Source organism: Mus caroli, unplaced genomic scaffold, assembly GCF_978045245.1.
Source record: "Mus caroli unplaced genomic scaffold, Mus_caroli_1 scaffold_10, whole genome shotgun sequence".
Classification (NCBI taxonomy): Eukaryota; Metazoa; Chordata; class Mammalia; order Rodentia; family Muridae; genus Mus; species Mus caroli.
This window is the reverse complement of record NW_028227265.1, coordinates 15,720,557-15,736,896: the sequence shown is the minus strand read 5'-3', so window position 1 is coordinate 15,736,896 and position 16,340 is coordinate 15,720,557. Positions and strand designations below refer to the sequence as shown.

At 42.7% G+C, this 16,340-nt stretch overlaps 1 protein-coding gene across 3 annotated transcripts in view; it reads right to left on the bottom strand.

The window, feature by feature from the left end:
- The window catches only part of Adamts18 (ADAM metallopeptidase with thrombospondin type 1 motif 18), a 155,421-nt gene that overhangs the window by 11,600 nt on the left and 127,481 nt on the right, over nt 1–16,340 (bottom strand). For 2 of the 3 annotated variants that reach the window (XM_085844260.1, XM_021170369.3), the window contains 2 exons: nt 3,827–3,968; nt 2,639–2,765 (listed from right to left, as the gene is read on the bottom strand). In XM_085844260.1, the coding sequence (XP_085700386.1) occupies nt 2,639–2,765; nt 3,827–3,968 (269 nt within the window). The remainder of the gene's footprint in view (nt 1–2,638; nt 2,766–3,826; nt 3,969–16,340) is intronic. The other variant, XM_085844261.1, reaches the window with a different exon arrangement.

The following is a 16,340-nucleotide window of genomic DNA, read 5'->3' as shown; positions in this document are numbered from 1 at the left end:
GTCGTAATGCATAGATGCCCATCTATGGGAACAATGGCTCCTTTTCAAGACTTCCTTCTGACTGATTGAAACAGATATTAAAAAGAGCCAGTAGATATGGCTGCTACACATCTGACTTGCAGTGATGATGACTACAAGTTACCTTGGATATGGATATGCAAGTACTGATTATTTTTAGAAAAGAAGACCAAATCAGTAGCTCACTGTGCTGTGTTTAGACTTCTACAATTTCATTACCTCCCTTAATCGTATTTCTTCCCTTTGTCTGGCTTTCACCTGTACTGGTTTGAATATTCTTGGCCCAGGGAGTGGCACTATTTGGAGGTATCGCCTTGTTGGAGGAAGTGGGTCACTGTGGGCATGGGCTTTAAGACCCTCATCCTAGCTGCCTGGAAGCCAGTCGTCTCCTGTTTGCCTTCAGAACAAGATGTAGAACTCTCAGATCCTTCTGCACCATGCCTGCCTGGGGCTACCATGTTCCTGCCTTGATGATAATGGACTGAACCTCTGAACCTGCAAGCCAGCCCCATTTAAATGCTGTCCTTATAAGAGTTGCCTTGGTCATGGTGTCTGTTCACAGGAGTAAAACCCTAACTAAGATACTGTGACACATCTTCAGTCTACAGAGTCAAGCAGAAAATCCACACCATCCTGTTTTTAAGTCACCGACAATGTATCTAATAAAATAATTCCTCTTATTTATATAATTTTTGTACCTTACAATATTTTTTAAAAATAGTATGAAATTGCTAGTTTCACCATTTGCCTACATGAATTGTATTTTTTTCTGTTAAACTCAAATTCTTGCCTTTTGTGGGAAATAGGATGGATTGCACATGCATTGAGAAGAACATCGCACAGGGACTTTTGGGTGGCACACCTGGCCTCCTGTGATTGGCTCCCAGGCTACATCTTCAACTGACTTCATTGTAATCTACTTCTACCGAAGGCACAGACTTCATGTTGTCCATTTCATCTCTTACTGCCTAATACCTAGCGTTTTACAGCACAGGGCTTTGCATCTCAGTCCTTTGTGCTGATCCATCATTTCCGTTCTCCCATGGAAGGTTGTTGCTGATGACTGGGACCATATCCTGTCACCCCCTATACCACAATGCTCAGCTCAGAGCCTGATGTACAGTGAGTACTGATGATATGCTTCATGCAGAAAAAGTAACAGAATCTGATCAGGTGGTTCCCTTGTCCCCAAGCTTCTCAGAGTCCAGAGCCACCTTTCTAATCTATGCTTGGAGAAGAGCAAGTCTCCTAATTGAATGTATTGACACTGAGCAAGGGCAGAGAACAGAGAGAGGGAGGGCAGAGGAGCCCACCTGTGACACCAGCTTCCCTCTGCAGACCCTGAAAGGGGTTGATCTGATTCCAGACAACAAGCTTGTTCTTCCCAGAACAGCACACAGCTTTCAGTGGACTCCAGAAGTTCTAGATGTTCTAGAACTCGAAGTTCTAGTTTAGCATGCTCCTTGCATAGAGATATGTGTCAAAGAGTCCGTTTCTTTTGCTAGGTGGTCTAACTGGTGATAGGAGGAATATATCATCTTGCCAACCAGTGTTATGATTCTGTATGTATACATTAGTACATATACTATACCCAGTTCCCCTAAAGAACAGATAAACTCAGGATAGTCAAGAACATTTTCTGTTAAATGCATCATGGAAAAAAAGGAAAGTCTACAGAAGCCCTCTCCCCATGCCCTCTTCTCTTTGTAGACATAATTAGCTTCAGAATCTGAGAGAAACTGGGCTTGCAGGATTGTTGGGTATTTGAAACCACAAATAATTATAGGAAAATGAAATATTATATATATGCATACACATGTGGAAGCACACACACACACACACAACACCGTGTCACTTACTAAAATGATGTGTGCGACCCTGATGACTTCACCACTGCTTTATAGAAATATATTTGGTTTAAGATAAATCAGCTAAGAAGGACTCCAGTTGGCTGGGAAGATTACTTAGATTCATCTTCCAGCAGTAACATGGCTAAAATGAGTGTGAGAACACACCCCACGCCACCCCTTGTGTGGCCCCCGGAGGGACAGGCATCCATGGGGGAGTCACCACTTGGCCTTCACCTCTCCAGCTTGCATGTGACTACTGCGCAGTTTGTATCTTTGATTTCCTGGGCTTCATTACTGTCATTCTGCGTTCTTGGATGACCTATGTAAAAGTTAGGCAACACCCACCTTGAACTAATACAGGATTGTGTGTCAGTTAAATATCTGCTTGATTCTACTCTGGAAAGAGGATGGTCTCTTCAAAAGTTAAAATGTGGGGGGAGTCTGTGGCTATGGATCAGTTATTGAGCACTTGCTTGGTAAGCATGAGACCCTGGGTCCAACTCTTACTATTGCTGGGGGAAGAAAAGCCGTCTTTATACATCAAGCTTCCAGATCAAAACATAAGTATCTAATATGTCTAATTCATATTTTTAGGTCTCGTGATCCAACTTCAGCTGTTTCTCTTTTCCGGATTTTTTTTTTAAATATTGTGTTTATATTTGAATCCCTTCCAACTGAAAGTATAGGCAGGGGGCTTTTCATTATGTCTTACCAGTAACCAAGTTGTGGGAGAACACATACAAGCAAGGAGACATTTGCAGACAACTTACTAGGCTGGGCAGGAGAAAGCGTTGCATATCTTGGGCTCTGTTGCTGGCTTGGTTCTTACACTGCAGAATGAGGAATTGACTTGGGTGTTTTGATCTCGCAAGCAAATGGCCTTGATGCTTATGTAACCTAGTAAGACACCAGAAGTTACACAGCGAGGCACACAGACAACCCATTTAATTTAGTTTCCCAGCTTAGTTTGGGGTCAATCAGCATTCTGGTATCCTACTTAAGACATGGAATCCACATATTTTGTGAAAATGGTTCCCTTGGATACAATTTCAACCCATTGGAATTCCATTTATTCCCCAAGATAATAATAGATTTTATACTTTAGTAATTTTAATATATGCTTTTAATTTTCAAATGGACTCTAGAACCATCAAGTGATAGATACTATTTGAAGCAGAGTAACTATAAAATAAAATGTGCCAGGAATCTTGGACATAAATTGTATAGGTCTAAATGGAAAGTATTTATATCAATAAAACAGTAGTGAGATACCGGAGAGATGGCTTAGCGGTTATCTTTCTCTTGCCTCTAGAGGGTTTGATTCCCAGCATCCATACAGCAGCTCTGCAAGGCCATCTACAGGCCAGTTCCAGACAGTTCTGGTGTCCTCTCCTGCCCTCTGTGGACACTGCCACATGTAGGACACATACATACAGATCGGCAAAACACTTCCATACGTAATAATTAAGCCACTAGTGAGGTATATGTGAAAACCCTAATATGCTACTTCACCATGAGGTGATGGAAATGTAGGTAAAAGGTTAAACTCTGAATATCCATTCATACCTACCAGCTTATGACTGGTCTGTGTAAATATTTCTTTTAGCGGGACCATATGGATTGGTCCCCAGTATTTAAAATTCCCCACCAGAGGCACACATTTCTTTGTAAATACTCATGTTTAGCCTCCAGATAGGGAGCATGGCTTGACTTTGAATTGTTCCTTGTTTTTCATTTATATGTTTTTTTTTCCCCCTTGAAACAGCATCTGAGACATGATTCAAACGTCACTCTCCTTTTATGATTGACAATCAGCTGCATTTCTCAGCCAAATAATTTTGTTTCCTAGAGACATGGATCTAAAGTGCCCTGCAGTTCCCGAGAGTTCATGGTGTCCTTCCATAGCCGGGATCAAACCTGTAAGCAGGGATGATCTGGGAAGCAGAGCAGGAAGTTACCTCCACCGCAGGTGACTGAGCAGTCAGACTGTACTGTGCGCCAGGTGTGGTGGTATCTCTTGGTGGCTGGCTGAGTTACATTCACGACCTTGGGAAGTGCATACTTCCAAGTGATCCCCGGATTCTTGCCTTGTGTCAGAATCTGCATAAGGTGAGAAGAGGTCAGCATACCAGCCAGACTGCAGAAATCTTGTTGACCATTTTAAAGATATATGTCATTTTGGTCCTAAAGTCAGGTCATCTCTTGGTCTCAAGAATGTTACATGATAATTTTTTTTAAAAGGCTTCCTGTGACAGTTTAAACTATTAGACTTGCTAGGATCAAAACTGGAGTAGATAGATGCTGAGAAACCCAATTTGGTGCTTTCTGTAATCACATAAAAGTAAAGGTATCAATATTGATAAAGCAAATGAGCCTTTACAATGAAGGCTAATGCATCAGCAGGATGGCTCAGCAGCTGCAGGCGTGATCTTGACGGCCTAAATGCATCCCTGGGAGATGCAAGATGGTAGAAGGAGAGAACAAAATCGACAAAGTATCCTTGGACCTCCACTGCTCACACCCACATGAGAGTGTGTGTACATACATGTGCACACATACACACACACAAACACACACACAAACAAATAATATAGTCAAGAAATGTCATATCATTGGGTCTCAATCTTAAGCAACACACACACATTAGTGTTGCATGGGGAATAGTTAGACTCAATGAGAATGTCTCTATACTGATTATAAACTGACCTATAAACCTTTATGATTGAAGCCCAGCACAGAATAAGCAGGCCTTCAAATTATAGTATATCCTAGTCTGAGTTACCTGTCCCTACTGTACAGTCCACGTAGGGTTCCGATAGAATCTTCTAAGATGGTTTGCAAAGAGAAAGTATCTACATACGATATCTAAATGGAACGGTCACATGGACTGGATAGATGGCTTAGTGGTTATAAACATATGTCACCTTTGCACAAAACCCTGATTCAGTCCCCAGCGTCCTTGCTGGGTGGCTCATAACCGCCTGTAACTAACTACAGCTTCAAGGGAATCAATATACACGTCTGGCCTCTTCAGGCACCTGCATTTGTGTGTACAAACACATAAATGCACAGGCAAAGACACAGACATGCACACAAACACACACACACATACAAACACAGTCACACATATCTAGATAAAGTAAATCCCAATAGAGTCAATATAGTATGTAGTATGAGGGATTTAATCTAAAATCTGGGCCAGGACTCAGGGCTAATCTGACCCCATACATATGCTGCCTGGCGAGCTGTGGCCTGTGGGTCTCCTTTGTGATCAGGTGTTCTGCCAGCGTTTTCTGTATAATATCTCAGAACATCCCTCTAACAACTCTACAATGCTTTCTTTTTTTCTCCATTAAAAGAATATATGTGCAAGATCACGCAAATGACTAGATTTAAATAAAATCTGCAAAAAAAAGAAGAGAAGAAAGAAAGAAAGAAAGAAAGAAAGAAAGAAAGAAAGAAAGAAAGAAAGAAAGAAAGAAAGACTGTGCTTTTCCAATGCCATCTCTAATCTTCTTTTTGATGTGGGCAAACACTCTCTGGGTGTCCTCTCTCTTAAGCCATTCCCATTTTTCTCTCTCTCTCTCAAGCTCAATTCATGAATATAAATAACTGGTTTTCTTCTACCCCGTGAGTCTTGTGGAAAATTCTTCACCACCAGAACTGGGCACGCACACTCCAGAGGCAAAGGCTACAGCCAGTTAAAAATAGGAACCCCTGGTCTCTGTCTGTTGCGATCCCACCTCAATTAAAGTTGGCTTGGGTGGTACTGTACCGCTGTGCCACACTGGTCTTTGGCATGCTACCACAAGGGTTTCATATTGCTGGTAGCTTACATGTCTCCAGAAGGATTGTCTACCACTGAAGGGAGCATGGTGCGAGTATCATGTGGTAGTACAACCAAACCAATCATGGAGTCTTCTAGACAGAGTCACGTCAACAGCTGGTTCTGTATTACCCCCATCACTACACTTTGTCAGAAATGAAGCTGAGACTCCACACAACGGGAAGAACCATTAGCATGAACTAACTCAGATTCTCACCAGCTGCCAATAAAAATGCCCTGCTCTCCTTGTTTGGCCTTTCTTTCTGTGTTTCTGCTATCTTCTGGTGTCAGATTAAGTAGATTCAGGCAAGTCACAGTCAAACTAGAATTAGAAGAGCAGATCTATATTCAGAAACTATGATGGTTTTGTTTTGTGTACTCAACCCAACCCAGAATCCCCTGCAAAGAGAGTCTCAGTGAGGGACTGTCTGGACCAGGTTGGCCTGTGTGCATGTCTGTCTGTATGAGTGTATGATTGTGTGTATGGAAATGTGTGTGTATATATGTGTGTATATGGAAATGTGTATGTATGTGTGTGTATATGTGTGTGTGTATGTATATATATATGTGTGTGTATTTGTGTATATGTGTGTGTATATTTATGTATATATGTATATATATACATATATATACACACACACACACACACATATATATATATATGTGTGTGTGTGTGTGTGTGTGTGTGTGTGTCTTGGGTGGGGAGGTTATTTTGAGTGCGCTGATATAGAAAAAGACCCAGCTTAATAGTAGAGAGTACCATTCCCTGGCATTGGATCCTTGACAATATAAGAATAGAAAGTGTTAGCTAATACTAATCAGGATACATTTATTCTTTTTGCTCTTGACTGTAAATATGACCAGTTGCTTCGGCTTCCTGTTTTGATTTTTATCCATCAGGGAAGGGCTATAATCTTGAACTATGATCTAAAACCACTTTCTCCCTATGTTGCTTTCCCCCCACCCCCCAGAGTATTTATCACAGCAACAGGAATGAAGCCAGGAAAGGAGGTGATCTTGCTCTTTACTGATATTTCACCCTCCCTGCTCCTCAGCTAAAGCAGGTTGACAAATCTTAACACTCTCGGTTGCCACTGTCTCTGTGCAACAGAGGACCTGTGAGATGCAGAAGAGATATGGCAAGCCAAGGAAGGCCTTAGCAGGGTGATGCCACAGTACGGTGGTGGAGTCACACTCAGCTGTACATAGCAGAGGCACGTGCCTGTGTGCTCTGAAGGGAAAAAAAAATGTGCTGACTTATCTCTGCTTTCTACGCCACCATACACCTTTATTCAAACTAATTGCTGATGTTTACTGCTACAAGTGACCTCTACAAAAATCCAAAGAAAATAGAAATACAAACTAATGTTAGTTCTTGTTTTCTTTTTTTGTTTGTTCGTTTGTTTGTTTGTTTTTTAAGCTGCAAGGGTGACCACTTTGGTGAGCTGAGTAGTTTAACAGGGGTTTGGGATTTAGATCCCTGGTATGGTAGAGAGCACTTGCTAAGCAAGTACAAACCCCTGAGTTTGCTCTGTAACTGGGAAAGCAAGCAAGCAAGCAAGCAAGGGGCTAGGGATGAAGAACAGGTAGAAGGGCTTTTGCCTAGCATCCATAAACCTTGGGTTCAGACCCAGGACCACATTATCAAGGCCCACGTAATACCAGCACTTGGGAGGTGAAGGTAGGATGCTCAGGAAGTTCAGGGTCATCCCTGGCTACAGAGTGAGTTTGAGGCCACTCTGCCTGCCTGCCTGCCCCCAAATCAATCTAAAGGGGGAAAAATGGTTTGACAAGTTTCCATTGAGCATACATAGTATCCGGTACTTTCACTTTTTAGATATCCTTTCAGAAGCTAATGTAACACATGGCTTCCCAGCAACACTGAAAAGTTAGACTGAAAAGAAAAGCTTCCTCTACACTAAGAACCAAACAACCAAGATGCCACATTTCCCAGACTGCCATCTCAGCTGATTATTCAACAGCTGACTTCCCCGGTGTCCCTCAGAAGCCTGTGTCTGTCTCTGCAGCCCACTCCTCCCTGACATCTCTATGATGGCTCTGCCTGGCCCCTGTCTCAGACCTCTTCCCCCATCACATTCCAGTTTGCCTTTCTGTTGCTGTGATCCACACCACGACCGAAAGCAACTTGGAGACGAAAGGGTTTGTTGGACTTCCATGTCCATGTGTCCGTCATTGAGGGGGTCGGAGCAGGAGCTTAAGAGGGAACTGAAGTAGACACCATGGAGGAACATGGCTAGTGACTCACTGGCTTGCTTAGCTAGCCTGAAAACAGCCCAGGTCATTAGTAACTTCAAACATAAGTCAGGCCAATTTCAACCTATTGCGAGTGACTAGTGGTAGCCATTCTCTATGAAATCTGAAGAAATGTGGAGACATCTGTCTAACCCACTGTTCATTCAGCCTCCGAATCTGAGTATTTGGGAGGAAGGCTCAAGTCCAACATTAGATACGATCTCTTTTCCTGTATGCAGAAAGGCTACTCTTCACTCATCCTTCTCCTCCCCTTGAGAAGGCATCCTCGAGATGGAAGCCCATCCTTTGACATTTACAAGCTAATGCAGGATCATGGACCCACACCAGACTCTTTTGATTCTAACAACACTCACGCAGCAGGCCAGGATGAGGTGTGCTCTTCACATTAGTGTACCTTCTGTCCTACTGCCTCTCATGTCACCCACACTGAGATAAGCACCACTGTATCATTTCTGACTTCCACAGACAGGGAGGAGAAATGTCATCTTCTCCAGCAGGGAAGGTAAAGCAGATCCACAGGTCAGAGTAAGTCTGCCATGGTCACCCCAAAAATTAAAAGTGCTTTAAAGCCTACAGAGGGAAATCACACATATATATGAAACTTAGGGGTAATTGAAAGACTATCTAAAATCCCATGACCACTAGGTAACTGAGGGTGGCCAGGAATGCCTGATCCTCCTGACTCTGTCTCCCCAGGGCTGCAGTTGTTTTGTTTAAGAAATGGAACTGGACTACATAGAGAGCCTGCCTGAATTTGTGATCCTGGATTCCAGGTGTGTCCCGTGAAGCCCAGATGTAATTATCAAAATATCTTGGCAAGGGCTTGAGCCATGTGTCAAAATGAACAAAAGGGGACTTATACTTTTCTGAGGCTTTATAGCGACAAAAAAAAAAAATACCATCTCCTCTTCTTTCTCACTTAATGGGAAATATGGAAAAGTCCTTTGAAAAGTAAAATATTTGAGCTAAGAACACTGAATAGGATATTTAAAAGCTATAATGACCATATAACCCATAAGTTGAAAACAAGAAAAGAGAGGAGAGAAGGAAGCAGGGAAGGAAGGAAGGAAGGAAGGAAGGAAGGAAGGAAGGAAGGAAGGAAGGAAGGAAAGAAAGAGAGAGAGAAAGAAGAGAAAGAAAGATTAAAAGGCACAATGTATTGAAAATTTTCACAGGAAACAGTCTTAAGTCAGTAAGTCACAACCCCCTATAATAACCTTCTGTATACATTCTATTACTTTTATAGACACTAGCACACAAGACACATTCTTCATATTTATTTGTGGAACACGTGAGTGTATTTTTGCAAAGGCATTAAGTGAATTAAAAGCACCCCAAGTTTAAAAACCTAAGACCCGACCTTGCTGTCCACATAGCTATAAATCCATGTGCAGTTATATGAGCAGTCATGTGTGCTAAAAGCAAATACATAAACCAGAGGAGAGCATGCTGAATACTTTAACGTGAGCCCTTAAAAGCCTTCTGAAAGCAGGACCGACTTCTACAGGCAGCAGGGCGAAGCACATAAACTCCAAGCACACAAAGACTGACCTTAGGCACCGTCTGCCCTTTTCTTTATCCTGTGTGGGGAGGAGAATGGCAGAAGATGGAGCACCCAGAGGAGGAACCTCCCCTCTTGTGTTTGCTGCTTCATACCGTTCTCTGGAAATAGACTGTGCACTTTGCCTAAGGTAATCTCTATAGGTTCTTCTTATTTCCAGAAACCTGAGTTTGGTGAAGAACTCAGTTTCCCATTTCAGCATCTGTGATCCCAGAGCAAAAGAGAAATCCAAGGTCCCTTGATTTAAAGAAGAACCCAGCACTCCAGTAAACCAAATATAGGACTCCATTTTAAAAACACAAGTTTTTCTGCTACCATTTAGGACCAATGGCTGTGAAGCCAGCTCAAACCAACTTAATCAATTTAAAGAAACAACTTGAAAACTTTAAAGTCCATAATGGTCATTTGATTTACAGTTTCAGTCTTCATAGAGGGAGACCACAGGTCTGTGACCTTGTCAAAGACACCCAAGGATTTCAATGTGACCATCATAATCCTGTGAACTGTACATAAGCACTGTGAAGCACAGGGACTTTGGAGAGATGTTCAAGGGCCCACTTCCTCTATGAATGCCTCAGACAATAAACCTCCTGAAAATGATATTGTCAGTCATCCACAACTATTTAAAAACCTTCCCCATGACTCCATCAACAATGACGAATTGCTCTGCTCAGCCTGGGGTTGGGGTGGCTGACACAGTCACTCCCCCAATCCCGCAGGCTTCACGTCCTTGCCGTGGTGGCAGCTCATTGCATTACAGCGGTGCCACTTCTGAACCGCCCAGCGTTGCACAGCAGGCTGAACAGCCAAGCTGTTAAATGTGCAAATTTGGAAAGACCGCCAGTGATTCAGTCTACTTAACTGGATTTAGTCCAGAGAACTTTCCAGCCAACGGGGATTGGGTCTCTAATTTACAGCTGGCAAGCGACCCCGTTAAATACTTCCAGGTCCTTAATAGAACTGTTTAATGTCTACCTTTAACACAAGAACCACCTGCCTTCAGACACAGCACTCTGCAGTTTTGACCGCAGGGTGCACAGTTATAAAAGTCACAGCTTCTTAAGCTAGAAAACCACAGAGGAGACTGGAGCCTACCAACTGCCCTCTGAAGTGGGGGGAGCAGCTTCTGCCAAGGGCACCCAAGACAATATTAGGTAGATAACTGGCTTTTTAAAAAAATTTCTGCTTTTCAGTTTCTGTTAAAATTCACACATTTCTTCTACGAGAATTATATTGGCTTCATTATTGAAAGTGTAGTTTTTTTAAACAAGTGCATATGCTTTCTAAATTGTCTCATGAAAATCCAACTTGACAGATAGGTTTTAAAGACTGGCTTCTACTGTGATATCATGGTTCTTGTTTTCCATTGTCTACTTGATTGCGTGGGTTCCTAAGTGTGGGTTTGGGAAAGTGCCTGTAGAGGCTGGAATTAAACCCTGGGTGTTGTTCTCCGGGTACTCTCTACCTCGTTCCTCGGGACCCCGTGTTTCTCTCATTGACCTGGAGCTCCTAGTTTATCAATTAGGATAAACTAGCTGGCAAGTGAACCCCAACATCCCCAGTCTCCACTTCCCTGGTGTTGCTACCACACCTAGCTTTTTATGTGAATTCTGGGCACCCAACTTGGGTCATCACACAGGTATAGCAAGCATTTTAATCAATGGAGCCAGCTCCCTAGTTCCCTAACGAGCTTGGTTGCTTTCAACATAGTGAGAGCAATGTCTCTTGAGTATATCTTGTACCCCACCCAGGCAAAGGTTTACAAATGTTTTCTTTCATTTAAAGTTAATGTTAATATTATACAAAGATGTTATCAGTCATCAGATTATAAGTGAATATTTTAATATCAGCTGGCAAAGGCTGGAATATATCCTATTACCGAGTTGGAACACTCAATATGCTCTCAGAACACTGCTTCTCAGCCTCTGAAGCCATGTCTAGGATTCCAATGTGAAGTTTTAGTTTGAATTAGTGACTCAGGCCTATAATCCCAGATACTCCAGTGGCTGAGTCAGATGAAATGTAAGTTCAAGGCTAGCCTGGGCAACTTATTGAAATACTGTCCCCAAACTAAACAAACAAACAAACAAACTAACTTACAAAAAGAATTTGTGCAGGTCTTGTTCAGGCAAACACAACTGTAGTGAGTTCATTAGTGTAAGAAGCAAAAGAGACCATAACTGTTTAAAGTGCTGAGAATAGCTTATTTTAACATGCTATTGACTCTTAATAGTGTGTGTGTGTGTGTGTGTGTGTGTGTGTGTGCTTTACTAAGGATTAAACCCATGGCCTTATGCATTCTAGAAGCTATAGCTTCAGACTTCTGGGTAACTTTTTCAAGTTTTTTTTTTTTTATAAGGTCATGTGGCTTCTGGAACCCCAACATTATGTTAATTTACCCAGTTTTCGTCACCTTGTCGTGCGTGGATTCATGGGAGGGACTAGATAAGCAACAAACATACAACTTGGGAATTCATCTGAAGAGCAGCTTCAAAAGTGAGGGCGGATTCACTGACTCTCTGCGAGGGTTTTAACTCATGCCTCCGTGTCTAACGGAGGGAAATAATGCTTGCTGATCCATCACAGAAGTACGTGCCATGAATTAACCTGAGGCTCCAGTTTCAAACAGGTTATGGTGACAGAGACGAATCATTTGTTATCGCGGAAAGTTGTGGAGAATGGTCGTCTCTCACCTGGGGTCTAAGTCAGCTATTCTGAATTTATTCTCCACTTCTCCCTTGCCTCTTGAGTTCTGTATTTTCACTGATTGCATGTTTCTTGACTTTTGTCCTTTTGTCTAAGCTCACTCATCTTAAGAAGCACCTTTATCTATTACATTATAGCTATTATACATAGGGAAGGATTTAGGCAGAATTATCACAAAGATGGGGGGGGGGGGCTCGTGGATGGTGCCTATCCATGGTCATCTAACTAATCAACATGCCCATTCACTTGGACCCTTGCTCCATAGCATCTCCCTTTGCCAGAAAGTGCAGGGCTAAGTTATTTGTTATAGTAATCCATTCTCATTCATATTCTCTCTCTGTGTGTCCCTATACTTCCTCCCCTCCCCGCCCCCCCTCTTTCTCATACAGGCCTCTGTAGGCCTGAAAAAATCACTGTGCCAGACCAGCTTGGCCCTGAACTCACAGAGAGCAGCTCTCTTCTGCCTCCCAAATGCAGTGATTAAAAGTGTGCACTGTGATATTCAGCTCACAGTAATTTCATAGAGATATGTTTTTCCAGCCATGAAATTAGCCTGAGGTCAGCCTGTATCTCTGCTGACTGTTGCTAACTCACAAGGCTGCTCTATGTTTAGCTTTAGGGTTCCTTTGGCATGCTATCAAGTACCACTGGGCTTGCAAATGAGTTAAAGGAGTTAAAGGTGCCCTTTTGGTAGCCCAACACTGCTGAGGGGGAGGGGAAACGTTTTGTAACCTAAAGGAAAGCCTTTTACATTTTAAGTTCTTTTAAAAGAAGAAGATCAGATTTCAGAGAAAGACAAGCAACCTTGCCTCCCTGCCTTCGGGATCTCTCTGTTCAGGAGATAAGGATGAAGTCATACCACTAGGAAACACTCCGGAGGAATTCCCTTCCTTTGCAGGACAGCTTGCTAGAGGATGGCTATTTCACTGCTGTGTGCCTGTGTACCTGTGAGAGACAGACGCACAGAGACAGACAGCTTGAGGGACAGAAAAGAATGAATGAGAAGTACCAACCAGCAAGAACCTTATCTCCAGCCAGACACACACCATGGGCTAGGGATGCAGCTCAGCAGTAGGGAGGTAACCTAAAGCACAAAGCCCCAGGGAGGATTTTCCTAGCAAAGCCTTTCCCTCAGTACTAAGTAACTGAAAGGTCTCAGCCACTGATTTCCGCTATATAAATCCTAAAACAGGGAAATCTAAGTTTTCATCCATAACCCAGAATTCAGCAGCGGTGGTTAATGCAAAGGCTAACAACTGTGTTCAGTCCTAAATGGGACTCCTATGTCAACTCCACCAAGCCTCAGGGAACATCACAGAAAAGGAGGCAGAAAGAATGAGAACCTAAGGGCTGGAGCTATGGAATGAGGTCATCTGGATGTGCTGGGACTCCTGCTCATGGCCCCACAGCAGGCATGATTACTTGCATTCGAACCTACTCAAGTTTGGGCCATCAGCTTTCCACCATGGAGAGGGGAGGGAGGGGTGTAGCTCCCTGAGGAGCCCTTGGCTTTTAGTGGTTGCTTGGGAAGTTGATGGAGCCACTGCTCCAGTGAATGACCCGTACCCATGCTCAGATAAGCAACTGTAATTAAACTCAATCACACATCACACACCACACACACACACACACACACACACATGTCCATATACATGCTTACAAAAGTCGGAAGTCGGGGGATGTGTTGGGAAGGAGAAGGGGTTCAATGGGTTTGGGAGGGGATAAGGGAGGATAATGAGGTAGTGGGTACAACAATCCAAATATGCCATGTATGTCTATACACTGTCAAAGGACAAGAAAAAAAAAGCCTGGCATAAATACATCTGTCTACTTCAGATAAAACCAGTTCCCCCCCACCCCCCATCCCTCTTCCAAAAGAACCTATGTGCAAGTTTTGACCCTAGCTGTCAACTATTTTTTTTTATTTCTATCACTTTAATATATAATTCTTACGTCCCCAGTCACAAACAGTAAAGCATTTGGGGATGCAGAATTAAGACAGGCATTCCCCATCATCGAACACAACCAACCACACATAGTACCCTCAGCACTATTGAAACATAAGCTCACTCTAAGTCTTCCAGATGAGCAACAAGTTCATAAGTTTAATGAGAGACTTTTCAGTCCTTCTGCCAGACTTTTGCCGTAGAGAGAACAAGTCGAAATAGATGGAAACTGTCTGGTTTCATAAAAACTGTATCTGCTGTGATCTCAGAAAGCAGACCACTGCCAAGTCTGTGTGGATTTCTTTGGGGGGCTAGGACTTGTGTGTACGCATGACTGGCCTTCACGTTGAGCAATGCAGAAATGTAGGTTGTTTGTGTCCGAGTCTGCACGTCAGAGCAGGAATGTGACGGATGAATTTAAATAATGCCTAAAATTACTCAAGGCTTGAGACGGTTCTAAAAAAAAACACTATCTGCCCCAGGAATGTCCCTTGGCCACTGAGGAGACCTGTGACAGAGTGACATCCACCTGTTGGAAATGGGGAATCCAGATAGCACCAAGGATGTGGAGAGAGAAAAAGCCTGTAACAGAGAGACAGCATTTCAAAACAGGACTGGTTCGTGACTTCGTGATGAAGTGAAAGTCTGTTTTCCATTTAGTTTAAACTCTGGGTTGCCTATGAAGAGATCCTATAAAATTTTGACATATAAAAATAACCAGAAGCAGGAGGTGCTTTTATTTGGTGTGAGGCCATGTTCTTATTTCTCAGGGTTAACTGACAGCAGTCAATTACTCCAGGGATTGTATTATTCTCGTCCGATTATAAAACGCAAAGAGATATATGGAAAGATCTGGTGAACCCACAGACTGGGGAAGCAAAATCATCTCCCTCAGTACAGTGAGCCTCCTGAGACTGCATGGGTCAACAGCATCTTATATGCAAATTGCTGGTATTCACCGTGGGTAAGAGGAGTCCCAGAGAGTATTTTCAGACTCAGAGGTGATGGCTCAGCACTAAGCAGTGCCTGCTGGTCATCTGGGCTTGGGGGTACTTGCCTTTTAACCTCAGCACTCCAGGGGCAGAGGTAGGTGGATTTCTGTGCGGTGAGGCCAGACTGATCTACCTTGTGAATTCCAGGATAGCCAGAGCTACAAAGAAAACTAACATTCTATTTGTAGCACCCATATTGGTCATTCTTAATAACCTGTCACTCCAGCTCCATAGGGTCTGATACCCTGTTCTGATCTTCTCATGTACCTACACATTACATGCACATAATTATACACATTTACACATATATGAGTAAAAAAATTTAAAAGGGGTATATGGATTTAAATGTCATTCACTGTAATTAACTTTACTTTGTATGATCCTAAGAGATGGTTAGATATCATGATGATAACATATACTGAAGAATATGAAGGAGGGGAGGGAGGTGTATATGGAGGTTTGGAGGGAGGAAAGGGAAGGGATTAATGTTGTAATCAAATTATAATCTTCAAAACAAAACAAAAAAAAACCCCATAAGTTTTATCACATGTTAGTGTTTGCTCCACACTTTAAAATTTTTCTCCTAGTATTCTAGTATGTTCTACATACTGTGTCAGTGGTGAAAAGCTACAAAGAGAAATAGTCACCATACGATAAAGTTGGGATTCGGGTATCAAAAGAACACCCAGGAAATCTTAGTGATCCATTTAATGTCACACAGGAGCCATTAAGCCTGATCACCGACTTAGTACCATAGCCATTTTCTATCTTACCCATGATGCTCTCCACAGGTAGAGGATCCAAAGATCTATTCCTTACACTTCTTAGCAGCTGATGGTGGCTGAGGGGCAGAGTCCCTCAGCTTTTAGTGTGAGCCCACTGGCAGGTCGCCCGCATCCTAGCGGATGGTCCCACATCTGCATACATATGGGCATCACCAACTGGACTTGGGGTTATTAATAACAGAAAAAAGGTAAGACATGGAGCTGTGATGAAGATAAGATGTGGGCACTGGGGCAAGCTGGAGGGATGTATGGAATGATGGGTGGATACCATGGCACTGTACTATAGACAGGTATGGCATTTTCAAAGAATAGACACAAAAGTATTGCTTTTAAAAGACAAATTCATAATGGGTTATAACACCTTTAAAAAAGAAGAGGACGT